General features: G+C 40.0%; 1 protein-coding gene and 1 long non-coding RNA gene across 20 annotated transcripts in view; one reads left to right on the top strand and one right to left on the bottom strand.

Moving 5' to 3' along the window:
- The window catches only part of DLGAP1 (DLG associated protein 1), a 762891-nt gene that overhangs the window by 600889 nt on the left and 143050 nt on the right, over positions 1 to 18952 (top strand). For all 11 annotated transcript variants that reach the window (XM_081561948.1, XM_081561958.1, XM_081561955.1 and 8 more), the window contains one exon: positions 13038 to 13215. In XM_081561948.1, the coding sequence (XP_081418074.1) occupies positions 13038 to 13215 (178 nt within the window). The remainder of the gene's footprint in view (positions 1 to 13037; positions 13216 to 18952) is intronic.
- Positions 1 to 18952, bottom strand: part of LOC145534450 (uncharacterized) — a 343726-nt gene that overhangs the window by 283718 nt on the left and 41056 nt on the right. For 3 of the 9 annotated variants that reach the window (XR_014074631.1, XR_014074628.1, XR_014074615.1), the window contains one exon: positions 2583 to 2737. The exons of 5 other annotated variants lie outside the window; for them this stretch is intronic. This is a non-coding gene — a long non-coding RNA (uncharacterized LOC145534450). Of the gene's footprint in view, positions 1 to 2582; positions 2738 to 14512; positions 16495 to 18952 lie in introns of those variants that run through there. One more of the 9 variants, XR_014074625.1, reaches the window with a different exon arrangement.

Genomic DNA, 18952 nt, shown 5'->3' with positions numbered 1-18952 from the left:
CTCAATCTTTCCCAGTATCAGGGTCTTTTCCAGTGAGTCAGCTCTTCACATCAGGTGGCCATATTATTGGAGCTTCAGCTTCAGTGTCAGTTCTTCCACTGAATATTCAGGGTTGATTTCCTTTAGGATTGACTGGTTTGATGTCCTTGCTGTCCAAGGGACTCGCAAGAGTCTTCTCCAACACCACAGTTCAAAAGCATCAATTCTTCGGTGCTCAGCTTTCTTTATGGTCTAACTCTCACATCCATACATGACTACTGGAAAAACCATAGCTTTGACTATAGGAACTTTTGTCAGCAAAGTGATGTCTCTGCTTTTTAATATGCTGTCTAGGTTCATTATTAGACAGCTTATAGTTGGGTCATGTTTTTTAATCCTGCCTGCAACTCTTAATTCGTGCATTCAACTAGTTACATTTAATTTAATTACTATCTTAGGATTTCAGGCTTCCGTTTGATTTTCTTAATTTTCTGATTTTCTGGTTAGTTTTTACTTTTTTGTTTCCCTCGGTTTTTTCCTGATTTGTTAGGGGAAACTTGAATATTTTTTTAGAATTCCATTTTTATTTATCTATAGTGTTTTTTTTGTATATCTTCTTGTATAGCTTTTTTAGTGGTAGTTTTAGGAATTATAACTTATCACAGTGTATTGGAATCATCATTCTTACCAGTCTGAGTGAAGTGTGGAAACCGTGCCTCCAATCACAGCAGTCATTGTCTAAAATAGTTCTGTCTTATGTGAGATTGAGTCAAAATGTGAGCATTTTTATCAATTAGCTAGAGCCAAAGAGCCAAGTTAGGGTGGGATCTACCATAAATTATTCAGGTTACACTGAAATATAATTATCTAAGCACTTTTTTATTTGAGAAAGGGGCACCTTTTTCTAATTTGTACAGAAGCACTGCATAGGTGAGAAGCAGCCCTAAATGTCTAGGAGCCATGTTTACATTCGGTTACAATATACTTCCCCAATAGGTAATAGCTTTCTGAGTTAAAACTTAATTGAACTGGGCATACAAAAAGAATATGGCCAACTACCTAAGCCCAACTTAGAACCAAAACTAGGTAACTGCCACAAATAAGAAGCAGATACATAAAGCCAAGAAAATTTAATTTCCATCTGAAGGAATGCAGATGTAATTGTAGAACCAATATTGGTAATATTTTAGGAACCATAGGGAAAGTGCCAGAAAAGAAGTAAATATTATCTCAGTTTTCTAAAGAGAGGATTCTAAAAATTTCAAATAGTTAATCTAATGTAAATCCCTGGGGCAACTTCAGAATGGATTTTTAAACAGATGGTTTATGATGATTTAGAAAAGAAGGAGCCAGCATAGACTGACTAAAAAAGAACATATAGGACTGCCTATATTTTTCCTCTCTGAACTGGTTGAGACATATCAGAGGAACGGAACTGCATTTAAAACATTTAAACAGTAGATCCCAATAGGCTTGCAGGAAAAAACTGACATCAGAGAAGCATGGGCTGGGTCACAGAGGTACATGATAAAGAGCCTAACAAAGACTGTGCTGTTAATGGACTGAGCTGACTCCAAAGACAATGGATTTGCCCAATCCTAGTCAATAATCTTACAGGTGATGGGGTAAGAAAATACGTGGCATGCTTATGGGGAAGCCACAAGGTAGTTAAGATGACAGAAATTAGATAGACCAAGCTTCCAATTCTAAGTTTACAAATTCATCAGCCTCAGTTTCCTCATCTATAAAATAGGAATAATAATGCTTCATAACTGCTAGAATGATTCATAATATTGGTGTGCTAACTGAATAAGACATTGTAGGTAAAGCATAGAACTTTGTAACATTCACTGACTTGGGGTTTTGTTACACTTGCTTCTGTTATCACATTTGCTGATGACACAACTAGCAAGAATAGCTGATATGGACTTCCCTGGTGGCACAGTGGATGGGAATCCACCTGCCAATGTGGATTTGATCCCTGTTCTGGGAAGATTCCACATGCTGTGGAACAACTAAGTCCTTGATCTGCAACTACTGAGCTCATGTGCTGCAACATCTAAAACCCACACAGCCTGGATCCTGTGCTCCACAACAAGAGAAGCCGCCACAATGAGAAGCCTGCTGACCGCAACCAAGAGTAGCCTCCACTCACTGCAACTAGAGAAAGCCCACTCACAGCAATGAAGACCCCATGCAACCAAAAAAAAAAAAAAAGGATTAGAGCGCATACATTACATATATTGTATGGGGTTGACAGGATAAACCTTGGTGTCAATTTCACAAGAAGAAAAGGGTCAAAAATCGTAATGACTTAACATCCTTTGAGGTGAAGATCTAAAAGTTGTCCGAAGGCATATACACATTGCTACATTTAAAATGGATAACCAGCAAGGTCCTACTGTATAGCGCATGGAATTCTATTCAATGTTATGTGGCAGCCTGGATGAGAAGGGAGTTTGGGCAACTCATATATACGTATGGCTGAGTCCCTTTGCTGTCTACCCGAAATGCTCACGACATTGTTAATCAGCTATACTCCAATACAAAATAATAAGTTTAAAAAATAATAAATAAATAAAAATTGTCCAAAGGAAGCTTACCAGAAGCCAACAAGGTGACTATAAGCCAAACAATAAGTCCAAAGCTTTTTAGACTTCACCCCAAGATGATTTTCTACAGAACAGAAAGCAATAGCCATTCTGTATTCCACTCTTGTCAGCCCATATTTGAATGGTTGAGTTTGGTTCCAGGTACTCTGTTGTCAAAGAAAAAATAACAAATTGGACCTACTTTAGAGATGCGTTATCAAGGTAGTGGAGCGCCTACAAATCTTGACATAAACGGACCAGATGAAGGAGGACGTGTCACCAGGAGAAGGGAGGCTTAGCTAGGGCTTCTTGACACCTTTGTTCTAAACAACGGAAGACTGACACATGGACGGGAGGGAGGTCTTCTCTGAGACCTTTTGAGAGGCTAGAAGTGATTGTAGACACAGAGCATCCAACAAGGGGAATTAGAAGAAAACCAACACTAAAAGAATTATTTAAGACTGTCTTTAGTTGCGTTTTTCTCTTCCTAAAGTTAAGTCAGAATATGAAGCACTTTAAAAAAAATCTATCAAACGACTTTCACACAGGCTTTAATGACTCCGATTTGTCAATGTCAGCTTACATCTGTGTAAGTACACCTCTTCTGCCACGACACTTTTTAAATTGAAAGAAACACTCTCCCTTCAGCTCAAAGCAGCATTTACATCCCTCCTAAGAACTAGGGCTCTTTACTAACTAGTACATTTGGATTGTCATCCTGTCTTCCTTAGTGATGACATTCTTTCTTTCCTTAACCAGTTCATAGACTGACACTCCTGTCAGCAGTCTTTCTGTAATCTCTAACTGCTTGTAGAATTATTTTCCTGGATGTCTTAATCATGGCAATGCAATTTAGTCTCAGTGTTACTGCATCAACTTTTAATTACGTTACTGTTTTGCAATCACTAGAGCAGTAAAATTATACTCAGATTTATTACTATACTTTTCACCAAACAATAGAAGTATTTTTCTGTTTTCAGCCATAGCAATAAGAGTTCCTGAAATACTACATTATTGTGTGTCCCTAAAACTTACCTTAAATGATCAATAGAGTATCTTTTTGGAGGAAAAAAAACGACAGTTTGTTTTTATTATATTAGTCCCCAAAGTTGCTGGTAGCTTAATTGCTAAGAAATGAAATAGAAAAGTTAAGTACTTCTGTTAAAGTAAGATTTCTACTTTCAAGTATATACTCAAAAGAATGAAAGCAGGGACTCAAACAGATATTCGTACACTTAGATTATAAGTGTCTGTTGATGGATGAATGGATAAACAAAATGTGGTGTATAGAATGATGGAATATTATTAAGTAATATTAAAGCAAGAAAATTCTGACTCATGCTGCAACATGGATGAACCTTGAAGTCATTATGCTAAGCAAAACAAGCCAGACAAACACTATGATTCCACTTATGTGAGGTACTTAAGAGTCGTCGAATTCATAGAGACAGAAAGTAAGATGGTCAGGGAAGGAAGGATGGGGAGTTAGTGTTTAATGGGTACAGAGTTTCAGTTTAAGGTGATGAAAAGGTTTTGTGGTTAGATGATGATGACAGTTGTACAACACTGTAAAAGTTCTTACTGCTATCCAACTGTACACGTTAAAATGGATGATGGAATATTACTCAGCTATAAAAAAGAACACATTTGAGTCAGTGCTAATGAGGTGGATGAACCCAGAGCCTAGGGTACAGAGTGAAGTAAGTCAGAAAGAGAAAGACAAATATTGTATATTAACAAGTGTTTGGAATCTAGAAAGATGGTACTGATGAACCTATCTGCAGGGGAGCAGTGGAGACGCAGACATAGAGAACAGACTTGTGGACACAGTGGGGGAAGGAGAGGGTGGAATGCATTGAGAGAGGAGGATGGAAACATACCCATTACCGTATGTAAAACAGACAGCCAGTGGGAATTTGCTGTGTGATGCAGGAGTTCAACCCAGTGCTCTGTGACAACTTAGAGGGGTGAGATAGGGTGGGATGTGGGAGGGAAGGTCAAGAGGGGGTGGACATATGTATACCTGTGGCTGATTCATGTTGATGTATGGCAGAAATAAACACAATATTATAAAGCAATTATTCTCCAATTAGAATTAAAAAACAAACAAAAAATGGTTGAAATGGTGGGTTTTATGTTATTTATATTTGCCACAATGAGAGAGAGAGAGATGCTAATTATCCAGTAAATTCTCACGGCTCTAAGGGACTTTCCTTAGTTAAGGTGGTTAAGTCCAACGGTTAAGACTCTGCCTTCCAATGCAGGGGCTGAGGGTTTCATCCCTGGGTGGGGAATTAAGATCCCATATACCATGCGGTGGACTTCCTAGGTGGCACTAGTGATAAAGAACCCACCTGCCAATGCAGGAGACATAAGAGACATGAGTTCTATCCCTGGGTCGGGAAGACTCCCTGGAGGAGGGCATAGCAACCCACTCCAGTATTCTTGCTTGGAGAATCCCATGAACAGAGGAGCCTGGCGGGCTACAGTCCATAGGGTCACAACGAGTCAGACACGACTGAAGGGACTTAGCACGAATTCAGGCATGCCATGCGGTGCTGCCAAGAGAAAGAAAAATGCTCACAGCTCTATAAGGCGGTATTGTTCTCTATTTTAAACAAGGGGGAAGTGTGGCTTCCCCAACACCATGGAGCCAACTGAGATTCGAAGCCAGCTTGTTATAACACGGAGCCAAGTTCAGCAGAGCAAGTTCCCCGCTGTAAAACTGCTTGATCGAGTCCTGGTCTCTTGCATAGCAGACAGATTCTTTACCACTGAGCCACCAGGGAAGTCCACTAAAAGCAACTGCCACTCCACAAATCTCATTTCTCTCTGAATTATTTTAATCAATTTAGTGATCATTTTGGTCCTAGTCAAGCTAAAGGGAAGAGAATTGTAGGAACCATTTTGAGGTGATACGTAAGACCTGTTTTTATAAAACTGACTACCCGGAACCAAAGAAAGCAAAAGAGCCCCGTGCTGCAGCTGCTGTTCAGTTCTAGGCAGGATCTGCCTTCATGGACATGTACTGTGTACTCACACAGACCTCCTCGGATGCTAAAAGCATACCAGAGCTCCCAAATTCCTGCATGCAGGTCTTTGAAGCAATTCTTTGTGTATGAAGCACTGTATCCTCAGTCAGCCATCAATAAAACTCTGCTGGGCACATCTGAATATTAAGAAAGGTTCTTTCCTTACTGCTCCCAAAGAGAGAAATCAATTCTCCTGGGTCTGACTATAGTCTATATAACATGATGAGAGGAGTTGCCATCCTGCTTAGGGCTTCCCTGGTGGCTCAGATGGTAAAGAATCTGCCTGCAATGCGGGAGACCTGGGTTTGATCCCTGGGTGGGAAAGATCCCCTGGAGAAGGAGATGACAAGCCACTCCAGTATTCTTGCCTGGATAATTCCATGGACAGAGGAGCCTGGCAGGCTACAGTCCATGGGGTCGCAAAGAGTCGGACACGACTGAGTGACTAACACTTTCTGTCACTGAGGAACAGATCTCCAAAGGGAGACCTGTCCTCTCAAGGAACAGATCTCCAAAGAGACCTGTCCTCTCAAGTCTTCACCTTCCATGGTGCCTTGATTCTCTTCAGGTCCTCATCAGGGTCTTGCTGGGTTTCTTGTCACAATGCCTTGGTGGACTTCAGACTCTCCACACTCCTCCCTCTCACACTTATTCAACAAATTTTTAAGGAGATCTAATAATATGATGCAAAGAGCCAACTCATTGGAAAAGACCCTGATGCTGGGAAAGATTGAGGGCAGGAGGACAAGGGGATGACAGAGGATGAGATAGTTGGATGGCATCACTGACTCAATGGACATGAATCTGAGCAAATTCCAGGAGATAGTGAAGGACAGGGAAGCCTGGTGTGCTGCAGTCCATGGGGTTGCAAAGAGTTGGACAAGACTTAGCAACTGAACAACAACAATGTATGCCAGCCACTGTGCTAACCTTTGGGAACACAGTGATGATTCCATATAATCCCATGACCCCAGATGTGGTCACTGCCTTCCGGAACCCACACTTTATGGGGGAGACTGGCCAGCAGGCAGTTACAGCTGCAATAAGCCACTGATGAGAGCAGGCTCAGCTCTGTACATATCAGCTTCCTGGGCACTGTCCTCTGCCCTGAGCCTCCAAGGTTTTGCTCCCTGGGTCTGGAATGACTTCTGTCTGGCTCACTTTTACCTGGTGACAGTCTATCAGGGTCTGAGAGGACTCCAAGCTATCCTCTCTCCAAAGCTTTTCCTAATACCTCTACTCCAAGTGAGTCTCTTCTTTGCTGCCTTCTTCTTGCTTCTTTTTTGAACACTTATTATAAGTACATGTGTATGTACTAAGTCGCTTCATTCGTATCCAACTCTGTGGCCCCATGGGCTGTAGCCCACCAGGCTCCTCTGTCCATGGCATTCTCCAGGCAAAAATACTGGTGTTGCCATGCCTTCCTCCAGGGGATCTTCCCAACCCAGGGATCAAACCCGCATCTCCTATGTCTCCTGCATTGGCAGGTGGGTTCTTTACCACTAACGCCAACTGGGAAGCCCTATTATAAGCACAACACAGATTATCTTCAAGTTCGTTCAGCATATTTGTCTCTATCTGGAGATTGACGTTATCAAAGGCAGGAATCACATGTTCTCTGCAGCATCTAGCACAAGCATTATGAATAGTTGGCATCTGATTTGTATTGTTTTAAATCTAATGTTGCACAGTCTAGAGAATCTATAGGAAAGAATGTTTGAATTCCAAGTATCCTTCTTGGAATTCTGTGCCCTTCTCCGGGGGATTGCACAGTTCCAGAAATTTCTGTGCCCTTCTCCAGGGACTCTTCCTGACCCAGGGATCGAACCTGAGTCTCTTGCATCTCCTGCGCTGGTAGGTGAGTTCTTTACCACTAGCACTACCTGGGAAGTCCTTCTAAGTGTCAGAAGAGCCTAAATATGATGGATAAACATATTTGGCACCCTGTAAGAACTGCATTTTATGTTGAAAGTTGCTAGGGTTGATGAATTATTGTCAGAAGAACTGCACCTTTATTTTGGACAAGATCCACTTTATAACTAAAATGCATTATCCCAGCTTCTAGCATATGGCTTTGCAGATACTCAGCCTGTGGCTCTTTGGTAATCTTCCCAGTAGAACAGTCAACAAATCCCCACCCATATCAGTTTCTTTTTTCTCTACAGAGTGAAGCTAATGGAGGAAAGAAAAGTCCCCAAGATTATTTCCTCATCTTCCTTTTACCCCACCCTGGACTTCTAAGAGATAGCAAGGTCTACAACACTTGGCAGTGTCATGTCTCCCAGAAATAATGCTGACATTCATTCCCCATGTCAAGCATTTATGGAGGAAGAGCAACAAAGAATATAACAAGGGACCTATGGGAGTTTGTTCCTTCAGTCTGAATCTTAAAATGTAGAAGTTGCTCCTGTGTCTAAGCTGTGCTGTTCTGATTGGGCTAATCAGTTGGTGAAATGGATCCCTTTATGAAGTTAAAATTCTAAGAAACAGAAGGAAAATGAAGTGTTTAAGGAATATGGTGTTGCAAAAGAAGTTTGAAAAAAGACGCTATGTGGCTGGCATGAATCTCTCAGTCTGTTTTTCTGGGAATGTTTTAACTTCTCTTTTGAAAGATAGTTTTTCTGTATATAGACTTCTTTGTTGACAATCTTTTTCATTCAGTACTTGGAATACTTCATCTCAATGCCCTCTAGCATCCTTGATTTATGATGAGAAGTCAGCTTTTAATCTTATTGATGATTCCCTGCAAGTGATAAGTCATTTCTTTCTGCTTTCAAGATTTTCTCATTGTCTTTGCCTTTTGACACTTCTACAAGTATATGATTAGGTGTGGATCTCACTGAGTTTATAGTATTTCGAGTTTTTTTAAGCTTCTTAGATATATAAGAGTTTTCATCAGATTTGGGATGTTTTTGGCCACTAATCCTTCAAATGTATTTTCTACTTCTCCTTCTGGAACTCCAATTACATGTATGTTGGTATGTTTGATGGTGTCCTATCATTTTTGAAGCTCTGTTTTTCCTTATTCTTTTCTTTTCTCAGCCTACATAATCTCTCTTCAGGTTTATTCTTCATGGGGCCTGCTCTGAGCCCCTTGAGTAAGTTTTCCATTTTATTTGTTATTACGTAGTTATTGGTGACTCAGTGGTAAAGAATCTGCCTGCAATGCAGGAGACCTGGGTTCGATCCCTGGGTTGGGAAGACCCCCTGGAGGAGAGCATGGCAACCCACTCCAGTGTTCTTGCCTGGAGAATCCCATGGACAGAGGAACCTGGAGGGCTACAGTCCACGGGCTCACAAAGAGTGGGACACGACAAAGTGATAAGACACATGCACTGTGCTATACATTAGATCCCTGAGCTGATTCATCCTGTGGAGTTGCAGTTTTAGTGATATATTACAGGATTAATCATTTTCTTTTTGGGAACACTGATTTAAAATGTTGTATTCTCAGACAGAGAGAACAGACTTGTGATTGCTGAAGGTAAAGGGAGGTGGGGGGAGGGATGGATTGGGAGTTTGGAATTAACAGAGGTAAACTATTATATATAGAATTCATAAACAACAAAGTCCTACTGTATAGTACAGGGAACTATATTCAATATCCTGTGATAAACCATAATGGAAAAAAATTTTTTTAAAAGGATTATATATATGTGTGTGCATGCGTGTGTGTGTGTATGAATCATTTTGCTGTACAGCAGAAATTAACACAACATTGTAAATCAACTTAGTTAATATAAGTTATCACAGAATATGAAGTGTAGTTGATTTACAATATTGTGTTAATTTCTGCTGTACAGCAAAGTGATTCATATATATATGTATATACACATATATATATATATACATGCATTCTTTTTCATATTCTTTCCCATTATGGTAAATTAACTATACTCCAATAAAATTAAAATATCTTTTAAAATAAACACAATTAAAATTAATAAAACTATATTGAAAAAATAAAATGTATTAAATGTTGTTTTCCAAGTTTTATTGCATTTTTTTCTTTTTGCAATGGAAACCTTACTGATACACTGGCCAAACTTGTCTAGCTATTTCACTTCCATCTAAGGGCATCCCATCTTTGGGTGCAGTTAAAGGACATGATAATGAATGGGGCTCAACCAGGCCAAAATCTCAATTCCATTGGGATAAGCCATGAAAGGTTAACTTAGCATAAGCAATTTAGGGAGAAAGTGAAATATGGCTGTCATTTTAATAGGCGAACATCGATCATTAATCTAATATAAGAGCTAATGTTTCTGAATATGCACATTCCTTCTTAGCAAATCCACTTCCTCTAGAGTTGATAATCAACTCATTCTCTTTTGGTGTTTCTTTCATGAGTGTTTCATCATTAGGAGCACACGTACATACCGTACCCTTTATGATGAGAGCTGAGGCTCTGCTCTCTAAGTGGACAAGATCAAAGAGCTCATTTCCTTATATTTCATGTATCATTAAAGTATGTGTTGTTTCATCAGGAATGACTCACCAAAGTAGAACTATTCGATCTCTTCTGAATGATTCCCCAGTTTGGAATTACGCTTTATTTCCTAACGAGTGGCCGGAGTGAATGATTTTTTCAAGGATGCCTCATTTCTCCACCTCAGCCAGCAGACACACACTCATTTTTCGAAACACTGAGCTTTCACTTCTTCTTTTGAATGTAGACCATTTATGAAATAGCTGCCCCCATTGCTGCCCTGATAACTGTTTGGAAGCGCAGCATCATTTATGCTGGCAATACCATGGCTCTGGGTCAGGCTACAAAATAGCCAAAGAAACACATTTGTCTTCTCTCAAGTTCTAGTGGAAGTGAACTTTAGGCTGTAAATGCTTCTAGCAAAGGCTCTCTTTCCCTAGAAGAGATCTCAGTGGGAAAATTTACTCTTCAGTGTATTTGTTTTCTGACTGGGATTTTTGGCACGAGCATTTATAAAGTGGTCCATGGTGAATCTCCATAATGGCACATAATGCATGCAAAATACTTGCCTGGTATTTTTATGTTTGGCAGCTACATTTAGAATCCATAGGGAACATCGCTAGAACAATCAGTTTCTCTTTTACATTAGTAAAATACACAAGAGGTTTCCTTTTGATGCTAAATTCCAGATCTGTTCTAATTTGGCCCCTCCTTCAGTGTAGTTGCAAAAAGTGGCCAATAATCAAATCCTCAGCTTTTAGTATTAAATTTACCAGGGGCTTCCCTGGTGCTCAGATGGTCAAGAATCTGCCTGCAATGGAGGAGAGCTGGGTTGGATCCCTGGGTCGGGAATGGACATGAGTCTGAGCAAACTCCTCAAGATAATGAAGACAGAGGAGACAGTAGAGGACAGAGGAGCCTGGCGTGCTGCCGTTCATGGGGTCACAAAGAGTTGGACACCATTTAGCGACTGAACAACAAGAAGTATTAAATTTAGAGATTAATTTAGGAAGTTTAAAATTTTTTACAATATTGAGTTTCACATCCAGGAAAATTGTTTTTCTTTTTATTTACGACTTGCTTATTGCCTTGCATAAAGTTGTATTACTTTTTCAAAAATTTCTGGTGCATTTCTTTTTCATAGCTTCTACCTATTATGTTTATCATTTTGAATGGATTTTTAAATTAAAATTTCTATTTGGTGGTGGCAGTATATAGAAAAACTATTGATTTCTCTATTTTTACCCTGTATGTAACTATTTGGGGAATCACTCTTATTTGTTCTAAAAGTTTTCAGTTGATTTTATCTTCTAGCTAATTAATTGTATAATCTGTAAATACTCAAAGTTTCTCTCTTTCTTCAGAATATTTATATTCTCTATTTCTTTTTTTGTTTCCAATTTCATTGGCTAGGATCTCCAGAAAAATTATAAATAATAGAAGCTTATTGGACCTACATCTTTTTCCTTATCTTTTTAAATTGCAAACAATATTATAGCAAATTTTTAAAATTTAATAATGAAAGAAACAAAATCACCCTGAATCCCACACAAAACAAACTTCAAAAATTACTTAAAAAACACAGACATAGAAAACAAACTTATGGTTACCAAAGGGGAAAGGAGGGAGGAGGGATAAAATGGGAGTTTAGGATTAAAATATACAAACTGCTATATATAAAATAGATTAAAAAAAAAAAACCAAGGTCCTACTGTATAGCACAAGGAACTATATTCAATATCTTGTAATAGTGTATAAAGAAAAAGAATATATAACTAAACCACTTTGCCGTATACCTGAAACTAACACAACATTGTAAATCAACTATATTTCAATAAAAAATTTTTAATTACTGAAACAATTGTTTTTATGTATACAGAAAGGGTAAGGAAAGCTATACAGCAAGTTGCTATGGGTAGTTCTTTCAGGGGAGTGGAATTCTGGAGTAGGAACAAGGGGATGGGGAGACCCACCTTCTGCTCTGTGTACTTCTGGGTAGCTTGGCTTTTTGCGAAGTGCAATTTCTGCTTTTATAATTTTAAAATGCATCTTGGGAAATAGTCTTAAGGGTATAATGTATGTAAGACTTGTCTTTGGATATCAAGATTTAGAGATGTGCACATTTTAACATCTAAAATTTGTTTTGTTCACTAAGTTAAATCTCAACTAAATGAGAAAAGATTAAACAGATGATAGAAAGATGGATAGAGAAATAGAGATATTGATAGAGTTACAGACAGACACCCATTTGCTATTAATAGAAAATCCCCAGAAAAGGACAATCTTGTTTGTAGGACATATATTAAGCTAACCTTAAAAGTGCATTCCAATATACAGTAGGTGCAAATACTGTTTGATTCCATTTATGTGAGACACCTAGAATAGTCAAATTCATCAAGTCAGAAAGTAGGTTGGTAGATGCCAGGGGCTTCAGGTGTAGAGGGGAGGGGGGTTTAGGGGATAGGGAGGTAGGGAGGGGGCATGGGGAACTAGTGTTTACTGGGGACAGAGTGTCAGTTTAGGAAGGTGAAACATTTGGGAGATGGATGATGGTGAGAGTTGCACAACAATGTGAATATACTTAGTGCCACTGAACTGCACAGTTAAATATGGTTGAATAGTGTATTTTATATATTATGTGACTTTTACCACAATAAAAAATAAAAATAAAATAGCAGATGGCGTAGAAAAGAAATGAGTACAAAGTAAAAGCTCACAAATTACAACCGGGAAGAATTCTAGGGCAGGCATGGCAGCTACACGATGCCCCCCAGGATGTCTAGGAAAATGTGATTGAGGATATTATTTCATGGGCTGAAGGAATTGTAATTGCTCTCAATGATTTCCCATCAAAAGTTTTCTTCCCAGACTCCACGGGGGAGTATAACGACCACGGGAGGGCATCTGTGTTATGCAGGGTGGCCATGGCAGTCGGAACTTGCCCTGTCTTATTCCAGCCTGCACGGTGGAACAGGACTCGACGCACTCTCCATTGTTCTCCTCCAGGATTTCCAATGAGCACTCCCCCAAACTCCAGATCCGGAGTCACAGTTACCTGAGGGCGGTCAGTGAGGTCTCCATCAACCGAAGCCTCGACAGCCTTGACCCTGCGGGGCTGCTCACATCGCCGAAGTTCCGCTCCAGGAACGAGAGCTACATGCGCGCCATGAGTACCATCAGCCAGGTGAGCCCCGCGGCCATGGGCAGTGAACTGCACGGGGGAGTTGGGGAAACCCAGGGGGTGTGACGCGAGGAGGTTGACATCCCCGAGTGATGCTGGTGGGTCAGGCAGGGGCCCCATTCTAAATGCTGCCTGTGATTGGCCACAGCCAGCTCTGGGGACCAACAGTCCTACCAGCAGCAGAGGGGTCCTTGGGCAGATGGGGTAAAGCACGTGGGGGGAGTCCTTGAGGAAACTCTTTAGCAGTCAGCCTGCACCAGCACATTTGTCATTAAGGAGTTGATGGATGATGCTTCAGTTGCAAAGACATGTGAAGGATAGGAGGACAGGGTGGACATCATTGGCAAAACCTAGGCAGTGTCTAATCCTAAAAGTATTAAGCATGTTGTCAAAACAGGGGCAAAGGCTGGAAAATGAGACGTGATTTGTTTATTCCAGCTGGGTCCTAGGTGAATATTGTGTCTTGGTTGTAAGACACAAGTCTACTTCTAAGAATTGGTACCCAGAATTAGGGATGAAGACTCAGTAAAGTTGACTTAATACTGCATCTGAAATAGTCAGCTAAAGCTTCTCAGTGCCTTCCACTGATGGTCTCAGAGAATATGGGAAGGGGTTAGGCTGCCTCAACCCAAGGGAGGATCAAACCTAGGACTCTTGGAGGGCGGACACTGCAGCTTTCAGGGACCACCAGAGGAGCAGGAGGCGCTTCTTCTGGAAGGACAAAAAAAGGGTATTTTTTTTTTTTTGAAATAACGTTTAGGAGTTATGGATTTTAATTTTTATCACAGTTTTTAAAAATAAGCATCATACTTGGGACTTCCTTGTTGGTCCAGGGTTAAGAATCCAGCTGCCGATGCAAGGGACACGGGTTTGATCCCTGGTTAAAGAGCAACTAAGCCCATGTGCCCAGACTACTGAGTTCGAGAGCCACAGCTACTGAAACTCAAGGACCTAGAGTCTGCTCCACAACAAGAGAAGCCACCACAATGAGAAGCCCAAGCACTGCAACTAAAGAGTAGCCCCCACTTGCCAAAACCCGTGAACAGCAACGAAAACCCAGAGCAGACAAAAACTAATTAATAATTAACTATTTTAAAAAGCACTATACTATTAACTCAGCTAATATTATTGAGCAAAACACTGGGCTAGATTTTGCAAGTTATTCAGTGGTGAATAATGCCTCATTCCTGCTCCCCCAAAGTTTACAGTTTAATGGAGATTATACCAAAAAATAAAATAAATAACAAACATCATTTACTTGAACACCAGAAAAACACTGAAGTAGGTAGGACAAGAATTAGCCATAAAAGCCAACTTTACTGGATCAGGCACTGTGCCAACTGCTTTATATGTTCATAATATTAATCCTTATAAACACCCTGTAAGATATGTAAGTAACCAAAAGTTAAATGGGATTTTGTGGTCATGAAATTGTCAACAAGACCCCCAAAAGAATAAAAAAAAAAAAAAGTGTTCACTGCCCAGGATTCTAAAGAGAGAGCCTCTAGGCATGGGGTCTAGGAACGTACATTTTAACAGATATTCCAGGTGATTCTAATAAACAATGTATTAATAAAGCAGTATTTATTAAAGTAGTATATATCTGAACTTTAAAAAATGCTGACCTAAAGCAGTTACCCCTAGCACCTCATTTGAAGCCCCAAAGCGTATGCAAGCAGTAGTGTGTGGTTGGAGTTCAGAATACTTGTAGCTGCAGCAATGAGCAATCTGTTCTGAATTTTGTCTTGGAGGCATCTTTTGTGTACTACCTTCCATACAGGGCCCAGGGGACTGGACCTTATTCATTAGGAGGGGGACTGATTGAAGATTAATTAAAACTTCAGCTTTTATGCATGCAAAACAGGTGATCAGAACTTTGATGAAGGATAGTTACTCCAGCCCCCCAAAAAAAATTAATTGTAGGAAAACTGGAGAGAAGGAGGAAGAGCCTGAAGAGGCAGAGAGGCTAGTTTGAAAGACTTTGTGATCATCAAGGTGAGAATTAATATTACTGGTGGTGGTGGTGGTCGTCGTGCTGCTGCTGCTGTTGATAGTGGCAACAGTGTTGATGGACATGGTGCTGGTAATGGTGGTGAGGATTGTGATGAGGGTGGTGGTAATGATGGTGGTGGTAGAGATGATGCTAATGATGGTGGTAGTGGTGAAGATGGTAAGGCGGTGGTGTTGAATGGTAGGCTAAGCCCTGAAGCATCTCTGATCTATCAGAGTAAGACCTTGAAATAGGACCACTCCTCTCATTTTGTCCCCACCATCAAAACAGAGCTTACTGCTAAAATGCATCCTTGAAAAGCAAAGGCAGGGACCACAGCAAGGCTCCAATATCAGGGTAGGGTGGAAGTCAGGAAAAGTTGGCATGTTGGATTCCAATGTTTGCCCACTGAACATTTCCTTAAAGAAATCTCCAAGAGTACACATATCTATTTGTGCCAGCTACTGCTGTCTAATGAAGCTCACTATCCCAACTCTTAGGTAAATATTTGGTGTCTCATTTGGTGAAATTTGAACTTTGCTTTGTTCTTACTTTTTTTCAACATAAGCAATATAATTTTTAAAACTTCTTTAAGCTTATCTTTATTCTGGACAGGCTCGTGGTCACATAGCCTTCCAGAATTGTAAAAACAGTCTATAAATCTCAGGTGTCACACCTGAAGAATACATCCATGGGTTTAGAATATTTTGCTGGAAATGTGTATACACACCCACTGCTTGCATAATTTCACATAGTTAAAACAGGAGAGCTTGTCACTTCTCCATCAGGACGCACACTTATGCAGCTGCCTGTTCCACAGATATGACCTTCCTTGAGACAATGTCACTTTCTGGTGACAACTTAGTACAGTGTCGACAAATCACTGAAGAGGCACATGTGGGCCCTGATCCAAGGGCGAGTCAAGTCTGCAATTCAGTGGTGTGATCATTTCACCTTAAGTAAAATACATGAAGCAGAGTCATCCTAAATGGATTCCTAATGACACACCATTTTTCTAGTATCATATTCATTTTTCAAGGAACAGAGTATCAGGAAGGATGATTTCAAATTTTCTGTCACCGTCCCAGCATTGTCATTATTCAAAGGGAATGATTTCTTCTTCTAATTAATCCTACTGTATATATTCTAGGCTTTTCAAAAAGTAGTTGGTGGTTGTGATGTTGAAGATAGTCTCTCTTATAGATCTTCAGTAGCAGCTCTAATAGTATAGAATTTAAGTGCATTATATGCTATTCCTTCTTAAAACCTGATATATTATTCATCAAAGGCTCCTAGAAAGATCAAAGTAAAATGCTGTAAGTTAAGAAATTGGTATAGAATAACTAAATTGTTTCTGCCGTTCATATCTTATAGAAATAAAATATCCCTAAAAACAGATTGCACTTGGATTATAGAGGAAAACCAAACATCTTTTTATATGTTTATTCCCTTTCTTTTTTTAACTATATACACATCTAAAAAATGGGGGCTTTTACAGTAAGACTTGAGAAGAATTTGAGAAAATCACATTTTAAAAAACATTTGACATAATAACTCTCATTTCCAAATGAGCTTAATTTACTTCTCAATTTATTTCAATTCCAAATCAAATATCTTCACCTAGAATGATAAACTAGAAGCCCACAGATATAGTTTGTCCAGTGACGTTTGGGTTTCTACACCATTTTAAAAATGTAAATGTAATAGGGCAGTTATTGTACTCGATAACTGTACTGTAATACCAGCAGTTTAGTGGTGACTTTTGACCTAAACCATCCCTTCATTGTATATGTACCAAAATCTAAACTGAGATGAATGAAGTATCTATGAGCACAGTGACAGAACCTAGAACACCTAGGTGTCCTGATTCCTAACTCATAAGTTTCTTCAATATCTGCTGAAATTGGAGTATTAGTGGCAATAATATTGCCAATAATAGCAGTAGTAATAATGGAAATGAGAACATGGAATAGTTACTATGTATCACTTACCTGACATATGCTATAAGCTTTGCGTATTATCTCATTAATTTCATATCAACTATAAGAAAGATTGGCTTCCCAGGTAACTCAGTGGTAAAGAATGTGCCTGCCAATGCTGGAGATGTGGGTTTGACCCATGGGTCTAGAAGCTCCTTGGAGAAGGAAATGGCAACCCACTCCAGTATTCTTGCCTGGAGAATCCCACGGAAAGAGGAGTCTGGCAGGCTACAGACATGCACACACGCATAAGAAAGATCATTTTTTAATTTATGAACCTCAGAGAATTAATTTTTCTCATTATTCCCACCACACTCTCTCACAAAGTAATATCTAATACTTATGGAATGCCTACTATGTGCCTAGTAATGTTCACTTGTATATTTTATTTTTCTCCTTAAAAGCATCCCTGTGAGGTAGGTATTATTATACCCATTTTACAGAAAAGTGAGGCTCAGAGAATTCAAGTGAATTGCCCATGATATAGTAGAAACAGCATTGTTGTTGTTCAGTTGTTAAGTTGTGTCCAATTCTTTGCAACCCCGTGAACTGCAGCACGCCAGGCTTCCCTGTCCTTCACTATCTCCTGGAGTTTGCTCAGGCTCATGTCCACTGAGTCAGTGATGCCATCCAACTACCTCATCCTCTGTTGCTACCTTCTCCTCTTGCCCTCAATCTTTCCCAACATCAAGGTCTTTTCCATTGAGTCAGCTCTTTGCATCAGGCAGCCAAAGGATTGGAGTTTCAGCTTCAGCACCAGTCCTTCCAATGAATACTCAGGGTTGATTTCCTTTAGGATTGACTGGTTTGATCTCCTTGCTGTCCAAGGGACTCTCAAGAGTCTTATCCAACACTACAGTTTGAAAGCATCAATTCTTTGGCGCTCAGCCTTCTTTATAGTCCAACTCACAGCATTAAACCAGATAAAAAATAAATACAAATGAATTTAAAATCTGAGCAGTAAAACAGAAGGAAAGCAATTACTAATGAAATGATGGTCCTAGAAATGGTCCCAAAACTGAAAGATATGAATTGGCAAGTTGAGAGGGCCCACCCAGTACCTAGTATAATGAATGGAGAAAGATCCCTACAGGGAATGCCATGGTGAAACATTAGATCACTCAGGACCAAAACAAAAAAAACCCCAAAAAGCTTCCAGAAGGGATGGGGCAAACCAGCGCACATAGAAAGTCTCAGAGATGAGATAGACATCCGTTTTCTCAGTCTCTAGCACACACGGAGGCTAAGAGACCAGGAGCAAAGCCCAGAAACAGCTGAAAGAAGGAGGGATGCAGCTAAAACTCTAAATGCAAGCATGCTTTCCCTTAACAGTGGAGGTGGTACAGACATTTCCAACAATGTGAGGGGGCCGCCTTCCCAAGAAACCACTGGAAGATGTGCTCCACCGAAAGGAAGAAATAAAACAAGGAAAGGGGAACTGGGGCACCACCACCAGTTAGATAATGAAAGGCACCCCCGGAATGATGGGGGAAGGGAGATCGCAGCACAGCAGTGGGCTTAGCAGCCATAGATTGTAGTAGGAGGCACCCAGACAGATGTTTCAAGGGCAGAAAGGAAACTAAGAGGTTATCAGAGGTCTCTGAACATATCAGGAGATTCACATAAGCATGTGTCTGACAGTATAGATGCAGATACCATAAGATCCACCTGGAAGAATTGAAAAAGTTCTTCTGGGGAGGGAGAATTGCAGGTGGGTTGGGAGCGCGCTCTTTGTCTTTATAAGCCATCTAGAGCTACTTGACCTATATGT

The sequence above is a fragment of the Giraffa tippelskirchi genome, chromosome 14 (genome assembly GCF_054371585.1).
Source record: "Giraffa tippelskirchi isolate mGirTip1 chromosome 14, T2T-mGirTip1v1.2.pri, whole genome shotgun sequence".
In the NCBI taxonomy this organism is placed as follows: Eukaryota; Metazoa; Chordata; class Mammalia; order Artiodactyla; family Giraffidae; genus Giraffa; species Giraffa tippelskirchi.
This window is presented reverse-complemented; position numbering and strand designations above follow the sequence as displayed.